The 15,771-nt window shown below is 35.5% G+C and overlaps 2 protein-coding genes across 6 annotated transcripts in view; one reads left to right on the top strand and one right to left on the bottom strand.

Annotated features, from left to right (window-relative positions):
• LOC143854635 (uncharacterized) overlaps positions 1-15,771 on the top strand; it is a 39,316-nt gene that overhangs the window by 6,406 nt on the left and 17,139 nt on the right. The window contains exon 2 of one of the 5 annotated variants that reach the window (XM_077364690.1): positions 6,652-7,242. The exons of 1 other annotated variant lie outside the window; for it this stretch is intronic. The gene's annotated coding sequence lies outside the window, so the exon portion shown is untranslated. Of the gene's footprint in view, positions 1-6,388; positions 6,497-6,523; positions 7,243-15,771 lie in introns of those variants that run through there. 3 more of the 5 variants (XM_077364699.1, XM_077364708.1, XM_077364713.1) reach the window with 3 other exon arrangements.
• On the bottom strand, positions 757-11,563 carry LOC143854627 (UDP-rhamnose/UDP-galactose transporter 2-like). The gene is made up of 6 exons (XM_077364678.1): positions 11,473-11,563; positions 11,206-11,360; positions 8,346-8,530; positions 8,054-8,254; positions 1,481-1,642; positions 757-1,397 (listed from the first exon to the last, which is right to left on the bottom strand). Exons 2-6 carry the CDS (start codon positions 11,333-11,335, stop codon positions 1,062-1,064), a joined length of 1,014 nt encoding a protein of 337 aa, XP_077220793.1. The 5' UTR covers positions 11,336-11,360; positions 11,473-11,563; the 3' UTR covers positions 757-1,061.

Raw genomic sequence — 15,771 nt, 5'->3', positions numbered from 1 at the left:
GTTGTCGGATTTGTAATAGTTTCCTTTTTTATTCTTCATTAGTACTTTCTCTAGTTTCTCATATGTGTTTTTTATAATATTATTAGGGCAATGATATTTTCCCCCCTCTGATGGATATCACCCCCCCACCCCCCACCCAACAGAAATCGTTAACTTTTAAAGCATTTGAAGTTAACGGTTGCACCTCCCCCCCTTCATATATCCTAACGGTATCTATTAAGGGGGAGGAGGAATATCACTGCCCTATTATTACTGCTAGATGAATAATTGTTGTTAGACATAATATGAACTGTTCTCACTTGTATTAATATTGTTACCAGTGTTATCTAGGAGATTGTTTTGATATAAAAAAAATAAAAATAATAGTTAGTTATTAAAAGGGTGAAATAAAAATAAAAAATACTTAAAAATGATATGAACATGAACATTGAAAATTACTAGCAATTTATCTAACTAAATCAGGTTATTTTTTCTTATCTTAAAATTATTTAATAATTATTTTTCTACAAATTTTCATTCTTCACAATATTATTATTGCTCGATGAATTGTCGCAAGTCATATTGAAAATGTTACAAATTTTTTGTTTTGCTCAAGCATATAGCTTGGGCTATCTTATGAGTAATCAAAATAGCTTTGTAAGTGATAGCCAATGGTTTCTTGGTGGGCAAATACACGCATGATCGGGAACCAGACTCCGGTCAGCAGTCATTTAATCCATCGGGATCAGCCATTCAATACGAATAGAAGAATATTACAAACACTAACACTTTCATCATAAAAAAGAAAAGAATTTACTATTCTTTTGTTGCATATAAAATATAACTGGGTTTGTTGAGATGCTCCACCCCTGCAACAAAAAATGAATAGAACATAAAAAATCCCAAGGCAATAACACTTAGAACAGATAAATTTTACATATCCCCACCTCCCCACACTGCTTCTTCCCCATCTGCACAAAAAAAGAAAGAATTTTCGGTTAATTGAAATACAGCTTTGGCAGCCAGTTTGCCCCCATCCATAAGCTGAAGTAAAAATATGCTCCTTTGGCGGGGAGGAATGCTTAAGCTTTTGATTCTCCGAGTTCAGTATCCTTAGAAAATGTGTTTTCCATCCCATCCTTCAACAGCCTAATATCCTCTTCGGATAGACTCTCTTTAGCTCGCTTCTCAATCTCCACAGCCCAACTGTAAATCACCATTCCAAGGACTGCTATAGCCATCCCAAGGATATTTTTCAGCGTCAGTTCAGAATCAAACAACAGCCAGCCTAACATGAGCACACATACAGTTTTCATGTGTCCTAACACCTGGAATGAGACCGCCGAGAATCGGCCAATGCAGAGGTATTGGCTCACATTGCAGAATACAGCCAGAGAGCATGAGAGGAGTATGAAAACCTGAGCCACTCGCAAGTGTTAAGTATAGAAAGAAATAAATGGAAAGGTACAAAGTGAAAGTTAACAAAGTAGTGATGACTTACAATTGCAGCTGAAGAAAACTTGTAATTTGAAATGAATTGACCATTGAGATAGTAATCTATGAAAGGCCCAAACAAGAGAAGAGAAATGGCTTGTATTGGAGCTGTCTTGCTCAGCAATTCAAAAGAGCCAATAGAGTATTTCTTCTGTAAGGAGCCAATTGACTGCAATTGAGAGTGCAAGATCAGACTTTGGAGGATAAGACATAGTTCTAAACTACAAGATCTACTAGCATGCAATGCATATAAAAAATATGAAACCAGAAGTTTCTTTATAAGATCCAGTAGTGGGCAGGGGTGCACAAGTAATTGTTACACGGGACATGTTTTAAAATCCAAGACTTGATTCTTCCCAAGCTCTTAGTCTTTAAATTACAGATATAGGTTCTTTAGGCTCCGTTTCTTTGGAAGCAAAATTTGTTTTATGTTTTAAAAATGGGCAAAAAAATAATTTTACGTCCATTTTTACGTCGAAAGAAACAGAGCCTTAATTCTTTCCAAGTTTTGAAATTGATTTTTACATGGTCTAAGGCACGGAAAAATGACTTTAGCCCTGATCGAGTCGAAGTCACCTCTAGTTTTCTCAGTCAACTGACTCAACTCATTGAGCTTTAAGACATGCATCTCATAGAAGTGAGTATAACATGCTAGTAAATTTGCATGCATGAGTGGGGAACACATTTTGCAAAAAAATATGCACAAATGTGTGGCATCACCGCTGCATGAATGCTCGCATGGACCCCTTTGGCAACGAGCCCTAGTTTGAAAACCCCAAGTATGGGAAAGGAAATGACAAATCGGCATGAGATAAGTAGCATATTTGATGATCCTTGAGAGGTGTTTATCAGCCTGTCCGTCCCCTCCAATGCAAAAGCATAGGTTTCCGTCTGCAGTAGTTACTTATACCATCCATCCATCCCTGGGTCTTATAGCAATCAAGACAAGCCCAGCAATCATACTCTTGGCAAGCTGTGGGGCAGCCTAAACCTCAGTTCCAAAGGTAGAACCGAACCACAACTTCAAAAGTACAATATGTGATGAGGACATTTAAGGTTACTAAAATATTGGTAGGGGCCCATCATGTACAATACAATAGGGGGGATTAGACACTGGCGTGGCCTTTCCATCATTGTATATATCATGTGTTTACACAAGGGTGAATGCAGAATTACTTGGGTAATGTCTGAGTCAATTCACACTCTCATTGCCATAGCATCCACTTGTCATCGGCTAGTATTTCAGATGGACGTTAAGAATGTTTTCTTGCATGGAGAATTGTAAAACTTACGTGAATCCTCCACCATCCTCAACCACCCTTCTATGGACTTAGACAAGCCCCTCCTGATTGGCTTGACAAGTTCAGGGAAGCTATTGTCATCAACAAGTTTCATCAGAATGGCTTAACTATTCACTCTTCACAGCATAGCGGGGAACACTATATTACTTATTATGGGGATGACATCATTATATTTGAAGATGGAGTGGGTGGTATTTCTCAGCTGCAGTTACTTCTTTAGTCCATGGCATAAAAGTTTCGTCCGAAATGTACGAAACATTTCGTATCAATGGAAATTAGAGTACAAATAGGTGTAACAAAACATTCTGCTCAAAAATTGGTGCAAAGCCCGGGAGGGTTTGCGACAACAACCAAGATCTAAATGGAGATCATGGGGATTAATATTTCAAGTTTCAATAGCCATGTCATGCCCAAATAAATAAGTGAACAGTAGCAGTTAGTTTCAGCCAAGAAAACCCATGTAAAGTTAGCCTTAAAGATAGAAATCAATGCGAGATGCTAAATCAAATAGTAATTGAATATAAAAGTCCCCAGCATTAACAAGACATGAAAGGGTTCACAAAACTGAAAAATCAGATTTATTATGCTTGCTGTCCAGAAACTTAAGTCAATAAATCTAGGGCCCAAAGGACTTATTTAGGGTGAAGAAACAACCTAGATCACTACTAAGGGGTAAAGGTGAAAACTGAAAACCTACCATGAACTAAAGGTCTAAATAGTCAAGAAAGGGGTTTTGAGCATACTAAAACGATCTTACCCAATAAACGCAGCAATACCTCAACCCAAAAGCTTGAAAGATGCCAAAAGGAGCGGTGGAGAAGTCCGTCGGTGTGTTCTTCAAGTAGGGAACCTCCAAGGGGAAAATCAAGAGAAGGCAAAAGAGAGGTGAAAAGTTCGTAGGAAAGAAGAAAGAAAAGGAAGATGATGGGAAACAAGCAGGAAGAGGGTTTGGAGGGGTGAAAATAGAGACAGAACAGAGAAGAAGAAGAAATGAGAGAAAGAAAAGGTAGAAAGATCAAGAAATAGAAGGTTTTGAGAAGAAGATGAAGGAGAAGATGATCAAAGAGAAGATGATTGGTGAAGAGAAGCAAGGGAAGAGAGAAGAGAGGGAGGAAAGAGAGGTAGGGAGAGAGAGAAACCTACCACATGGAGAGAGGAGAGCGATTGACGCCCTAGGCATGGAGGAGAAGAGGCCGTCGGTTCCCTTTGCTATTCACGTTTTTTTTTTAAACTCTCAAAATTAGGGTTATTTCTCCTCCACCACTCTCTTTTATATCCTATGTCATGTGAGCCCCAATATCAACCAATAAAAATAAGTCATAACTTAACTGACTTAAGTTATGCATAAAGACTGATCTACCCGTCCTACAACACAGGAAAATATGCACTAAGGGTAAAAGAGTCAATCCTAATGAAAACTATTAAGATAAAGGTCTAAGTTGTGTGCAATGTGTGGGCCCTAGAATATGCGGATATCCCCCACATCTAGGCTATCAAAATAATGAATAAATGGTCCAATAAATGTGCCAAAAAAAACAAATAAAATGAAGATCCAAGGGTAGGATCACATCAAAAATTCATTTTGATCTACTCTGTTTCGTTAGGAACCGTATGTTTTTTTTTTAAAATAGAATTTTGCCCTCCCCCAGCCCCCATCGGCTATTACTTTACGTATAAGTTTTTTACCTTTTTGACCATTTAATAGTTGTTAGAAGGGTTTTTGCGTCCTTTATCCCACAACCCCACCCAACCAAAAAAACAATGAGGGCTATAAAAACCCATCAAACTTTCCATTTCTTCAACACTTGTATCTTCCTCAAATCATTTTATTATCATTATTCCAGGTTTATTTGCATTTGCATTTATGGTTCTACTTCCAAAGAACTTTACACCATGAGGAGGCCCGGAAGAGTATTTTCTTTCTTCAAAACTGTATATTCGAAAGAGGTACCCCATATAAGTATACTACATTTTATAAAAATCAACTCAACTCAACTAAGCCTTTGTCCCAAACTAGTTGGGGTCGGCTAATGAATCCTCTAGAAAATTTTCATGGACATTTTATAAAAAAAATAAAAAAATACTACATTTTATGTTTTATTTGCATTCTTTCAGATTTCTTTTAGTTGTATTATTCTTTTCTTTGCAATTTCAATTAAGTTTAAAGAACAACATGAGTATGGGATGACCATTCAAAAATAAAAAGATGATTGTGGGACCCTCCAAAGGAGTCTAATCCATTGGTTCCGCCCCCGATAGATCCGATGACCTGGAATTAGCTTATAATACACCGGTGTGGGGTAAACGAAATCAAACAATTTGCATATTTTGCGACAAAGTTATATCGGGTGGATGTATTACCGATTAAAAGAACATCTAGCATGTGTTAAAGTGAATGAAAAAAAGTAAAATGGAGTTTCAAAACTTTTAGAATCATACAGAATAGAAAATCTAGATTTTATGGCAGAGGTTGGTAAACCACATAGTGCGACAGTAGAAGTTGAAGGGGAAGGGGAAGATGAGGATGATAATGTTGTGGGGTTGAAACAATGTTTTCCACCACGAACGACCCCAGAACACCAACCAAGCAAAAAAAGTGCTTTGAAAAAGGAAGGTATCGTTGATCGAGATGAGATGACATGATGGTTGGCATGCTTTGTTATGATACCAACCTCGATTTTAATGTTGCCACCTCTCCGTATTGACAACCAATGTTTGATGCAGTATTATAAGATACACAATTACTTGGCTGAGATCAAATTCTCATGAAAATTCAATGGTTGTAGTATTATGGATGTTGGATTGACGGATACAAAATAATCTTTATTACTCAACTTTTTAGTTTCTTATCTAAAGGAGTTGGTTTCCTAAAATTCATTGCATCTTGCATGGTTAAGAATGCTTATTTTCCTTTTTTTATTCCATTGTTATAGAAATAGATCCGGAGAATATCATGGAGTTTATAACTAATAGTGACCCTAGTTATAAATCTATAGAAAAGAAATTATAGATCAAATATCAACTATTACTAGACCATGTGTGTAACCTACTGCACAGCCCTTATGCTATAAAACCTGACCCAACAAAATGAGTTTCCTATTATAGCAAACACGATTCAGAAACTCCTATACAACTTATCTATAACTCTGAATGGTTTGACAAGTTTAGGGCAGCTACAAAAAAAGACCTTAGAAAATGGGATTAAATGCTTGCCATCCATTAGGCTCTTGTGGGAAAGGAATTCTGGGAATATCAGTCCAAGACTATCAGAGCTGGAAAGGGCAGCGAAAGGATAGTAGACCAATGATGAGGAGATTCACTACATAGGTAACAGGATATTGAATAGGTTTAATGTATCATGTCCGACACAATAGAATACCTAACCGACATTGAGTACTCCATGGATACATCTAGTTTTCGAACTAGTGATCCTGCTTTAAATATAAAGAACACAAGTCGTATCAACTATATTGTTTTGTGTTTGTTAATGTTACATGTGTCTTGTAGATATTGTAACCAATAAATATTTACTAATCTCGTTTTTTAAGTTAAATCTAGTGAAGTTTTCTATTTCTTTTTTTTAACACTTAACCGGTATTTGTATTTGTGCCTAGGATTTTGAAAAAATGGACAGCCATACCTCTGACACCTTATCCATGTCTTTAACCATATCGAGATATCATATCAAACATATTACATTTTTAAAATCACAATATCTCATTAGACAATCTAAGTGTTGTAAGCATCAGCACTTCTTTTAGGAATGATGGTGAAGAGGTGCTGGGAGTCTACTTGCGTAGAGTAGGGATAAAAGCTTACAATAAAGTCAAGGTGTTGGTTCTTCTTACCAGACATTAAATTTTTTGTCGTGATTTAGAAGGAAAATTGGTGGCGGAGAGTTACTCCTCAATGTTATTGCTGGTCAACAAAGGACAGTCTAGCTCCATGGACGATTGTTCATATATTGATGCTTCATTTTTGCAAAATTTGAGGGAAGCTACCAATGTGGCTCAAGGGAGGTTTCCTATACAAGAGTGGCTCGGTGGGCAAGCTACGCTTTTTTATTAATAAATTTCATCATTCATAAACAATTATGTGAATAAATGCATTTAAAGATTGAAAATGACTGATTGATGATAATGAGATGGCCAAAACTTGAGAGTCCTCTCCCTTGGTGAAAGAGGAGTGCATTTAATGATATGAACCATTTTTTCAAAACTGAAGGAAATTAAATCATTCAAAAAAAAAAAAAAACTACTGTTTCAAAAATACCCGCATCAATCGTCGACTCGCCCAATTTGACTTCCTTTTACCTATAGAGCGAGTTCTTGTCTGACCAAGTCGATGAAAACTCCTTTGACTCTCCTGAGTTATGACTGTGTCAACAAAGAACTCAATAGTGCCGTGAAAAGTCATCGAGGGTTTACTTTGGCTGAATTTTGTCTAGCATTCACGTTTTGAAACATTAATTTGAAGAATCGCTTATCCAAGTGAGTGGAAAGTATTTCCTCTAACAATTGTGAAGGGAACCATAGAGCTGATAAGTTAGCAAACTTAGCAGTTGAATGTACTGATTTAGTTGTGTTGGACAAGATGTCTATTCTGTAGGAAGGCTAGTGGCAGCTTTTTGTGTTTTGTTTGTTCTGTTTATTTTTCTATCTAGCTTGTCTAGGTTCAGTTTGTAGTATTCATTATCTGAGTTTTTTTTTTTCGAAAAAATGTCAAATAGAAGTTATGTGAAAGCACCATGGAGTTTGAAGGTAACGACGGAGACCCATGCTAAGATTCTTACACAAAATCAAGCACAACTTTTATAATAATATATTACTAAAATCAGGTCTGAAAATAACATTATAAAATAAAAAGAACAAGTATGCAGAAAATTACTAAATTAGGCAATTACACATGCCTACATCAACAAAAGAAAACCATGACCTAAAAAAATCAATATACTGAATGATAGTGTAAGTATTGAATAAAATTTATGCACACAATTAGCAAAATAATAATAAGAGGAATGCTTGGAGGATGCCAAGATATTAGGGTTGGGACTGCCACTCCTTACGCACCACGCGCAATGGTCAGCAGTCTGGCTCACGTTCACAGTGAGCAAGGAGTGGCTGTCCTGATGCCCTCTCTAGGCATCCTCATATCATTATCATAATAAGAAACTTGAATATAATCCCGATCACAATGCAGCTGAATTCACAGATTAATCAGACAAGAAAGAAATTCCTTCAGTAGAAAAGATCAACGCAAACAAAGAAAAAACTACTTACAATTTGCTGCAAGGATGTAGCGAGGACTGCTACACAGGCACAAAGAAAACCCTTGGCATTCACTTTTACATCTGTTACCGTACAGACACCCACACCTACGACAACTACAACCACAGCAATCTTCACCTCTCTTGAGTAATTTTTGCCATGAAGGATCCATTCCATTATGCAGACCACAGGAATCATGCTAAGCTTTGAAATCTATATCACAAATTTAGCAGCAATCACTACCATATCTGGACAGTTAAAATTCAACTTCTATGTGAGGTCTGATGTTTTAAGTAACCCAGACCTGATAAAATCCCACGGAATTGAGCATAAGGCTGAGGTTCATCCCAGTGATGGACATATTAGCAACAATTGAGAACCATAGAAGCTCCCATAGAGGAACGTGTTTCGATGTAGAATAACCGGTGGCATTGGAAACCAAACCGACCAATGCAGTCACAGCAAAGTGGAATCCAGTTAAAGTTGTGGCTGAAACATTAAACAAGATTAAGCATACATAATAATGAATAAAAGGAAGACAAAATTTACACTCCGAAGCAAAATGGAGATACTTCAGTAATGATTTTTAAGTGAAAAGAAGACACACTGACTAGTAAATTATGGTAAGTCACAGAAGAATGAGAACAATTTACAGAAAAGAAAAAGGATAAGATGTGAAGAGATAGAAAATGTGAAGATATATGGAAAGAAGCTGCATCATTCCAAACTAAATACAGAGATTGTAGAACTGATTAAAATACCGAAAAAGGACACCCAAGGACAGGTTCAAAAGATTCAATTTAAAGCAATTTGCACTCAAAATGTATAAAATATAGAGAACTTTACAGAGAATGATCCATAAGATACAGAATTACATGAGAAATTGTTGTTTTAATGGATTACAATTGAAATTGTTTTCAATACAAAAGCAAACAAAGACAGTAGAACTGGTTAAACGGCCAGAATGCAATGCTCAAGAATGCATCAGAGAAGTGAAGTACGAAGCAATTGGGAGCTAACATACTAGGCAGGTAACCTGATCCCCTTCACAAGTAACTGCAGTTCTTGATTCCTTTTTCCCAGATCTGTTTCACATTAGAAAACTAACACAGCGAATTTCTCGTGTCGTCTGCACATCATTTTTTTGGTAAAGTGGCCGGCTCACAAAGCACAAAATGAAGAAAGTATTGACGAGGATGATTCATTGGGAAAGGCTTTACATGAAAAAATAAAATCCAATACAACTTCGAGAGTCAGATTCCAGTCAAAGGGATCGAGCTTAAAATGGTGGGCAGAAAGCACGAAATGAAAAAAATTATTGAAGAAGACGATTCACTAGGAAAGGTCTTTACATGAAAAAAATAAAATTCAATACAACTTCGAGAGAGTTGCCGATCAAAGGGCATCAAGCGTAATATGGTGGGCAGAAAATTCAGAAGAGAGAGATGAAAAGAAAAGATTGTGGTTAGAAGTATCAATATAAGAGAAAATTTACAAAATGTCATCATGGCTGGAAAGATCAAAACAAGGGATTAATTATGGAAAGATGACTGTAAGGCAGAGCTTTACAGAAAGAATTGGCTTACATACATTGCAGAACTAAGGTTTCCAATAATTCAGGACTGGAACAACACAAATTGAAGGGAATTGACATGTTTTTTACGAAATTGAAAAGGAAATTATCAGATTCTTTTGTAGGAACTTCTATAAAGAATTTAGATTCAATAGAAAAAATGGAACCGAGAGTCTGCAAAGAAGCAGGACTAGAAATACACCACTGCATTTAGTCTCCACAAATGAAAAAAAGAAAAGAAATGAAAGAGAAATTATTGCCCAGAAGAGCTGACAAAAAACATAGCCGGAGGAGAAAAGCGCAAAATGAAAAAGTTATAACAACAGAAAAAAAATTAGAAAAAGACATAACAGATAGAAATTGGGTATGGTACAGATCAAACAGAAAGGTTGCAGATGCCGGTTGAAAGTCTGAAAAATGATATGACAAAATTTAAGAAGGTAAGCATGAAACAATGTGCAGATCAAAAGGAAAGATGAAGAAATCCTAGAGAAAAATAGTCTGTTTGAGGGCGAAACAGTATTTGATAGAAAACCAATGAGAACCCACAACCAAGGATGCATGTAGGAAGTGCAATCTGAAGCAATTTGCAGCTCAAAAAGCACAAATAAAAGAAAATCACACATAAATCAATAGGATGATTTCAAAGGAAAATAATAGATTACAGTCCAGTAATTTAGGCCCTGTTCGTTTGAGATTATGTCAACTGAATGCGAGTCTAAAACCAATTATTGGACTCAACTTACGTTTAAAATTGAGTCCAATAATTGGTTTTGGACTCACAATCGGTTGGCATAAGAAAAAAATTGCCTTAGAGAAAGAATTGCCTTACTGGACTCACAACAGGGCCTTAGAGAAAGAATTGCCTTACAGAGGGAATGCACAAACAAAAATCAATTTCTGTCAAAATAGAAATGTTCAGATCTGAGAACTGAGTAAAGGAGAAAAGAAAGTATGCTCATTGTAGAGTATCCTCTCATTAGGCCATGTTTGGATTGTAGGAATTTTCTGTAAAAGTTGGGAAAGGAAAAATCTTTCTAAAATTTCTTACTTGTCTACAGACAGAAACAGATGACTTGAACCATCCCTCCTCGAAGGGACCTTCGGGTTATGATAATATATCCCTCCAAATAAAAAATAATCATATCATTTACCTCTAAATTGTAGAAAGATAAAATTTCCATCAAAAATGTTTTTCTTGAAATCCAAACAGGCCTATAGTGAAATTCGGTCCAGGGTTAGGACTGAGAGAAAATAATTGGTTTCAATCCAAAATCAGAGAGTACCAATCAAAATGAGGGAGTACACTATCAATACAGCATCTTGGCTGAAATAGCTCAAACTGGGAAAAAAAAATCACATTGGATTTATAGAAGAACGATCAGATCGGAATGGCGGAGATTTACAAATAGATGTCGGATTCAGTTCAGTTCAGAGAGAGAGAGATTGCAAAACCAGTTAAAACAACGGAGCAATTACTAGTGTAATTTATGGCTGAAAAGCACAAATTGAGATGAAAGTGATGCAAAATTCGGGTAAAGTCGCGAAGACAAGGAAAGATCTCAGATCTGATTGAGAGAGAGATACTGACCGAAGCTGAAAGCATAACCGTTGGGGGACATGAGCTGCTTGTTGGCCATTATAATTCCAACGGAGCTTACAACGTTCATTGCCCATGCTCCCACATCTGACACGGAAGATGATTTCTTCCCCTCCACCATCTTCTCCGGTAGAAAGCAAAAACCTCTGCAGAGATGAGACGAGACTCAATAATAATATAAAAGAAGAGGAAAAAGAGAAGAGTTTTTTTTTTTTTTTTAGCTTTATGTCTAGGGTTCGGGCATGTTTAAAAAACAACAGCTCAAATTGTCTCTCGCTTTTCCTCGCTAAAATTGCCTTTCTATTCTCGTCACTTTTCTGATTTCTCGCCGTTTGAAAAATACAAGGTCGTTATATGTTCGATGAGGAAAATGATTGTGAGCTTGAGCTTATATAAGCTTGAGGGCCCAAACACATGGGTCCCACATTTTTTGTGGTGATCCAAACCACTCATTTGCAAGGCCCCATCATAGATAGGGTGTGTACCAAAAATCAGCTCCATTGGATCATCCTGACCCCTCCAAAAGCGGAGGGCAAAAATGAGTAGATTTGTGGCAAACGGTGTCTGTCTATTTTGCTCTCTACTTTTGGATGGGTTAGGATGATCCTATGGAGCTGATTTTTTGTACACACCCTATCTATGTGAGGGCCTTTCAAATGAATGCTTTGGATCATCCTAACATTGTGTTCATTATCTCTCTCTCTCTCTCTCTTTCTTTCCTTCTCTTGCACGTGTGACGATTGGTTATCTCTAACCTAACTTATATTTGTGCTTTTGATTGAACATGGGTTAGTAAATGCACTTGATTGAAATGTTTAAACCCCTAAGCATTATAATATTTATTTGAACAAGGGTTAGCTAAATGTGCATGATTAGAATGTCTAAACCCTAGCTTTATTGATATACCTACTTGAACAATGGTTAGACTAATTAGTGCTTAATTAAATGGAATAATTTTTAATCTTCCCTTAATTAAGCCTAAAATTTCTAATTGACCAATTCACCCCCCTCTTGAGTTGTCACACTTATATTTCATTTGATATCAAAGCTAAGGCTCTTCAAGAGATTTTTTAATTTTAAAAAATCTACAAAAGAAAAGATCTGTGACAATCCATATGAATCTTGAGAAAGGCCGAACCACCCTAATTCTTGCACTCTTTGATGGAACAAATTATGGAGGTTGGAAAGCACAAATGTATGCCTATCTCAAATCCATAGATCATGACATTTTAGATGTCATTGATGAGGGAATTTCTTTTTTAAGAAAATGCACGGAAGGTGATATGAAATTATTTTTCTTGAACTCAAAGGCAATGATCTTATTGTGTTGTGGTTTAACTCCTAATATTTTTGACAAAATTTCAAATTGCATCAATGCAAAAGATATTTGGACTTCATTAGAAAATATTTTTGAGAAAAATGTTTGTCTCTTTTCAAATGATGAAATTCTTAGACAAAAAGAGACTTTACAAAAATCTTTTGCAAATGAAATTTCTTTCAAACATTTAATTTTTGATTTTGAAATTCAAATTAAAAATTTAAAATTGGAAATAAATGAAAGTTTGAAAAGAAATGAAAAATTAAGTAAATTGAGCATATTTTTTATAAACAAAAATGTTGACTTGTTTCAAAGATGCAATGCCTTTGAGAAAGAAATTAAAAGCCTTGAAATCACAAACATTGAACTTGTTGAAAAATATAAACATGTTTGTGAAAATGAAGAACAAAGAAATGAAAAACTCTCTAATAAGAATCAAAGATTTCAAGAAGAAAAAGATAAACATACTTCTAAGTCTTGTGATTCCATTTGTTCCTTATCTACCAATCATTACTATTGTACCCATTATGGTAGATCTAGACATCACAATTACGAGTGTAAGCTTAGAATTATGAAATCTAACAAGTTTATTTTGATAAGAAAAGGTACACTCCCCACAAATAAACTTGGATGGAACTAAAGGGATTTGGGTTCCAAAAGAATCACTCTAATCTAATTAGTTAATGAGTTAGTTTAGGGGCTATGCTAAATGTTCATTTCATTCACATTCTTACTAGGTACTTTAATTCACTGAATACTCTTTGTATCTAGTTTTCATGAGCTTAATGATATATCTTTTTAATTTTGAGCTTAAATACTCGTCATTATTCATGTTCTTAATAGTTTGTATCTTTGCTCTTTGTGCTTAAACGATCACATTTTTTTTGTGCTTTATTGAATATCTTTACTTGAAAAGCCTATCTAAGTGCAAATCACATCACTTGTGCACTTAGCGTCCACAATAGAAAATTCAATGTGAAAACCATATGTGTCCTTTCATGAAAATTGACCTCTCTTTTTGCTCTTGAGTTCAAATTGATCTTTCAAGTTCATTCATTTCTTTCTTGAACTCTATTTAGGATAATTTTGGCTTTTGCTAGATCTTGAAATATTCAGCATAGGTGGAATGCTATTTCTAGCAAAATTGAGTGTTAAAACCCATGTCTAAGAAAATTCACTCAAATCCTTTCTTAGACATCTCTTATTCCCTAGGTGAGTATGTTTATTACTATGCACCTAGTTTTCCTTTAAACTCATTCTTATGTGCTTAATGAGTATCATTAAATGCATAAGAAATCTTGATGGGTTAAATTGATGTATTTCAGAAAAGCTTAATTGAGTAAATTGAGTATGTTTATTACTATGCACCTAAAGAATTAAAAATGAGTCTAGATTCAATGTGTGAAACTCAATTGAGTAAAATTGAAAATGCCATAGGAATCTAGTATTTCTGTTGGGTAACTACTCATTGTAGTGGTTATCATGTAACCATGGTTTTAAATTTCGACCGAAATTCAAAATTTAGGACCGAAATTTCGGATTTCGGTGGAGACCGACACCGAAACCCATAAAAACCGAAACGATCATTTATTTCAACCAAAATTTCTAAATTTCAGTCGGAATTTTGGTTTTTCTTAAATTTGACCAAAAAAATCTTTTTTTTAATATTATTTAATATTTAATAAAATATTACTTTCGGGGTTTTGTACCAGATTTCGACCGAAATTTTAAACCTTAAATGTAACACATTGTGATGGGAATACTTGTATCCCACACAACTTAGTTTTCCATGGGCCTTTTGCACTTTGTGCTTAAAAAGCCCTATCTTTTATATAGTGGTTTGTGGATGTAGGCATAGATGCTTGGACCATGTTTCTTGTGTCGAAACATGGTAGACTATCCATGAATGCGCTCATTGCATGAGCCATGGATGTCTCTCTTAGACATGGGATTCTATTGATCCCTCTTATAATGTCTAAGTTCTATAGATTTAAGCTTAATTGATAATCTATATAATCTACAGTTATTTCCCCTTGTATGCTACTGGGTACATGGTAAAGATGGTAAACTTAAATTTAAAAATCACTCAATTAGTACTCATAGTCCTCTTATCCTGTAAGATAGAGAGTGTACACTCACCTTTAATTAAAACACTAATTTCTTTGGCTTTTAGCCAACATCTTAACCATGATTAGCCATATGTGTGCCGTGTGTGTTACACACACACACACACATATATATATATATATATATTATATGCACATATTTAGGGGGAGCATGGTATGCTAGGTTTATACCTTAAACCTTAGCAAATCATGCATTAGTGGCCCAAGGGTGGTTTGAAAATCATTCACCTTTAAATCCCTTAGTGTCTCTGCGGTTGGACAACCCTTTGGATTCATACACTGTATGAGTCACTTACAAAGGGAGAGTTATACATGCTCAATGTCTGTCCATCCATCCTATCATATGATGTTTGATGTGCATCACATATGATAAGTAAACTCATGTGTAGCCACATTGCTCCATATGTGTTGTAGTTGGGTCTTGTCCTATTCTTTAAAGTTGAGATCATCTCTCATCTTTTGACAAGTTCCTTGGCCTAATGCCTCAGTGCCATATTCTTTTAGGCCTTATACTTATCTTGGATAGACTTATATATTTCTATCTCCGCCAATGATAAGTATCTTATTCTAGAGTTAGAAAAATCTCTAGAACCCTTCTTCATTGGATAGTGCTTGAGATGATCATCTCATTGTCTATGAAGTAAGCTCTTATCATGTATTTTTGAATGAAAATATATTATCATGATAAGATCCAATGGCTGTGCTTTTTACATTCATATCTAAGCCATTGTATATATTTAGGCCTTACATTATAAGAATTATCAAATGCCAATGACAATTTCTTGGAAGAGGGAAGATTTAAAAATATTTTTGAGTTTGGTCCCATCATCTATTCCAAGATTCTAGCTTCGGAGGACTCTACTCAAATCATATGTCCTTCGCAGCTTCTCTATGGTACTTGTCTCCTTCCATAGTGCCAGATGTAATAAGATGGTATATGTACTCAATTTTCTTGTGTCCATCTCTACATTTTTTGCAGTGAAGGATGTACAGAAACTAAGGAAATTGAAGATTCATGTCTAAAGGCTAGCATGTGCACTTCATGCTCATCCTCTCACGGATGACCCATTGATGAAGGAGAAGATTTAAAACAAGTACCCAATCTCTCAATCT

This window comes from Tasmannia lanceolata, unplaced genomic scaffold (assembly GCF_043159265.1).
Source record: "Tasmannia lanceolata isolate RefF3 unplaced genomic scaffold, GAP_Taslan_0.1 ptg000003l, whole genome shotgun sequence".
NCBI lineage: Eukaryota > Viridiplantae > Streptophyta > Magnoliopsida > Canellales > Winteraceae > Tasmannia > Tasmannia lanceolata.
Note: the sequence above shows the minus strand (reverse complement) of the source record. Positions and strands in the feature narration are given on the sequence as shown.

Bases quoted from the DNA above. Each gene is read 5' to 3' on its own strand.
- LOC143854627 (XM_077364678.1), bottom strand. From the start codon at position 11,335: ATGGTGGAGGGGAAGAAATCATCTTCCGTGTCAGATGTGGGAGCATGG. The intron at 8,531-11,205 runs GTCAGTATCTCT...TTAATGTTTCAG, and splicing joins CGGTTATGCTTTCAGCTTCG to CCACAACTTTAACTGGATTC. The intron at 1,398-1,480 runs GTAAGTCATCAC...CGAGTGGCTCAG, and splicing joins AGTTTTCTTCAGCTGCAATT to GTTTTCATACTCCTCTCATG.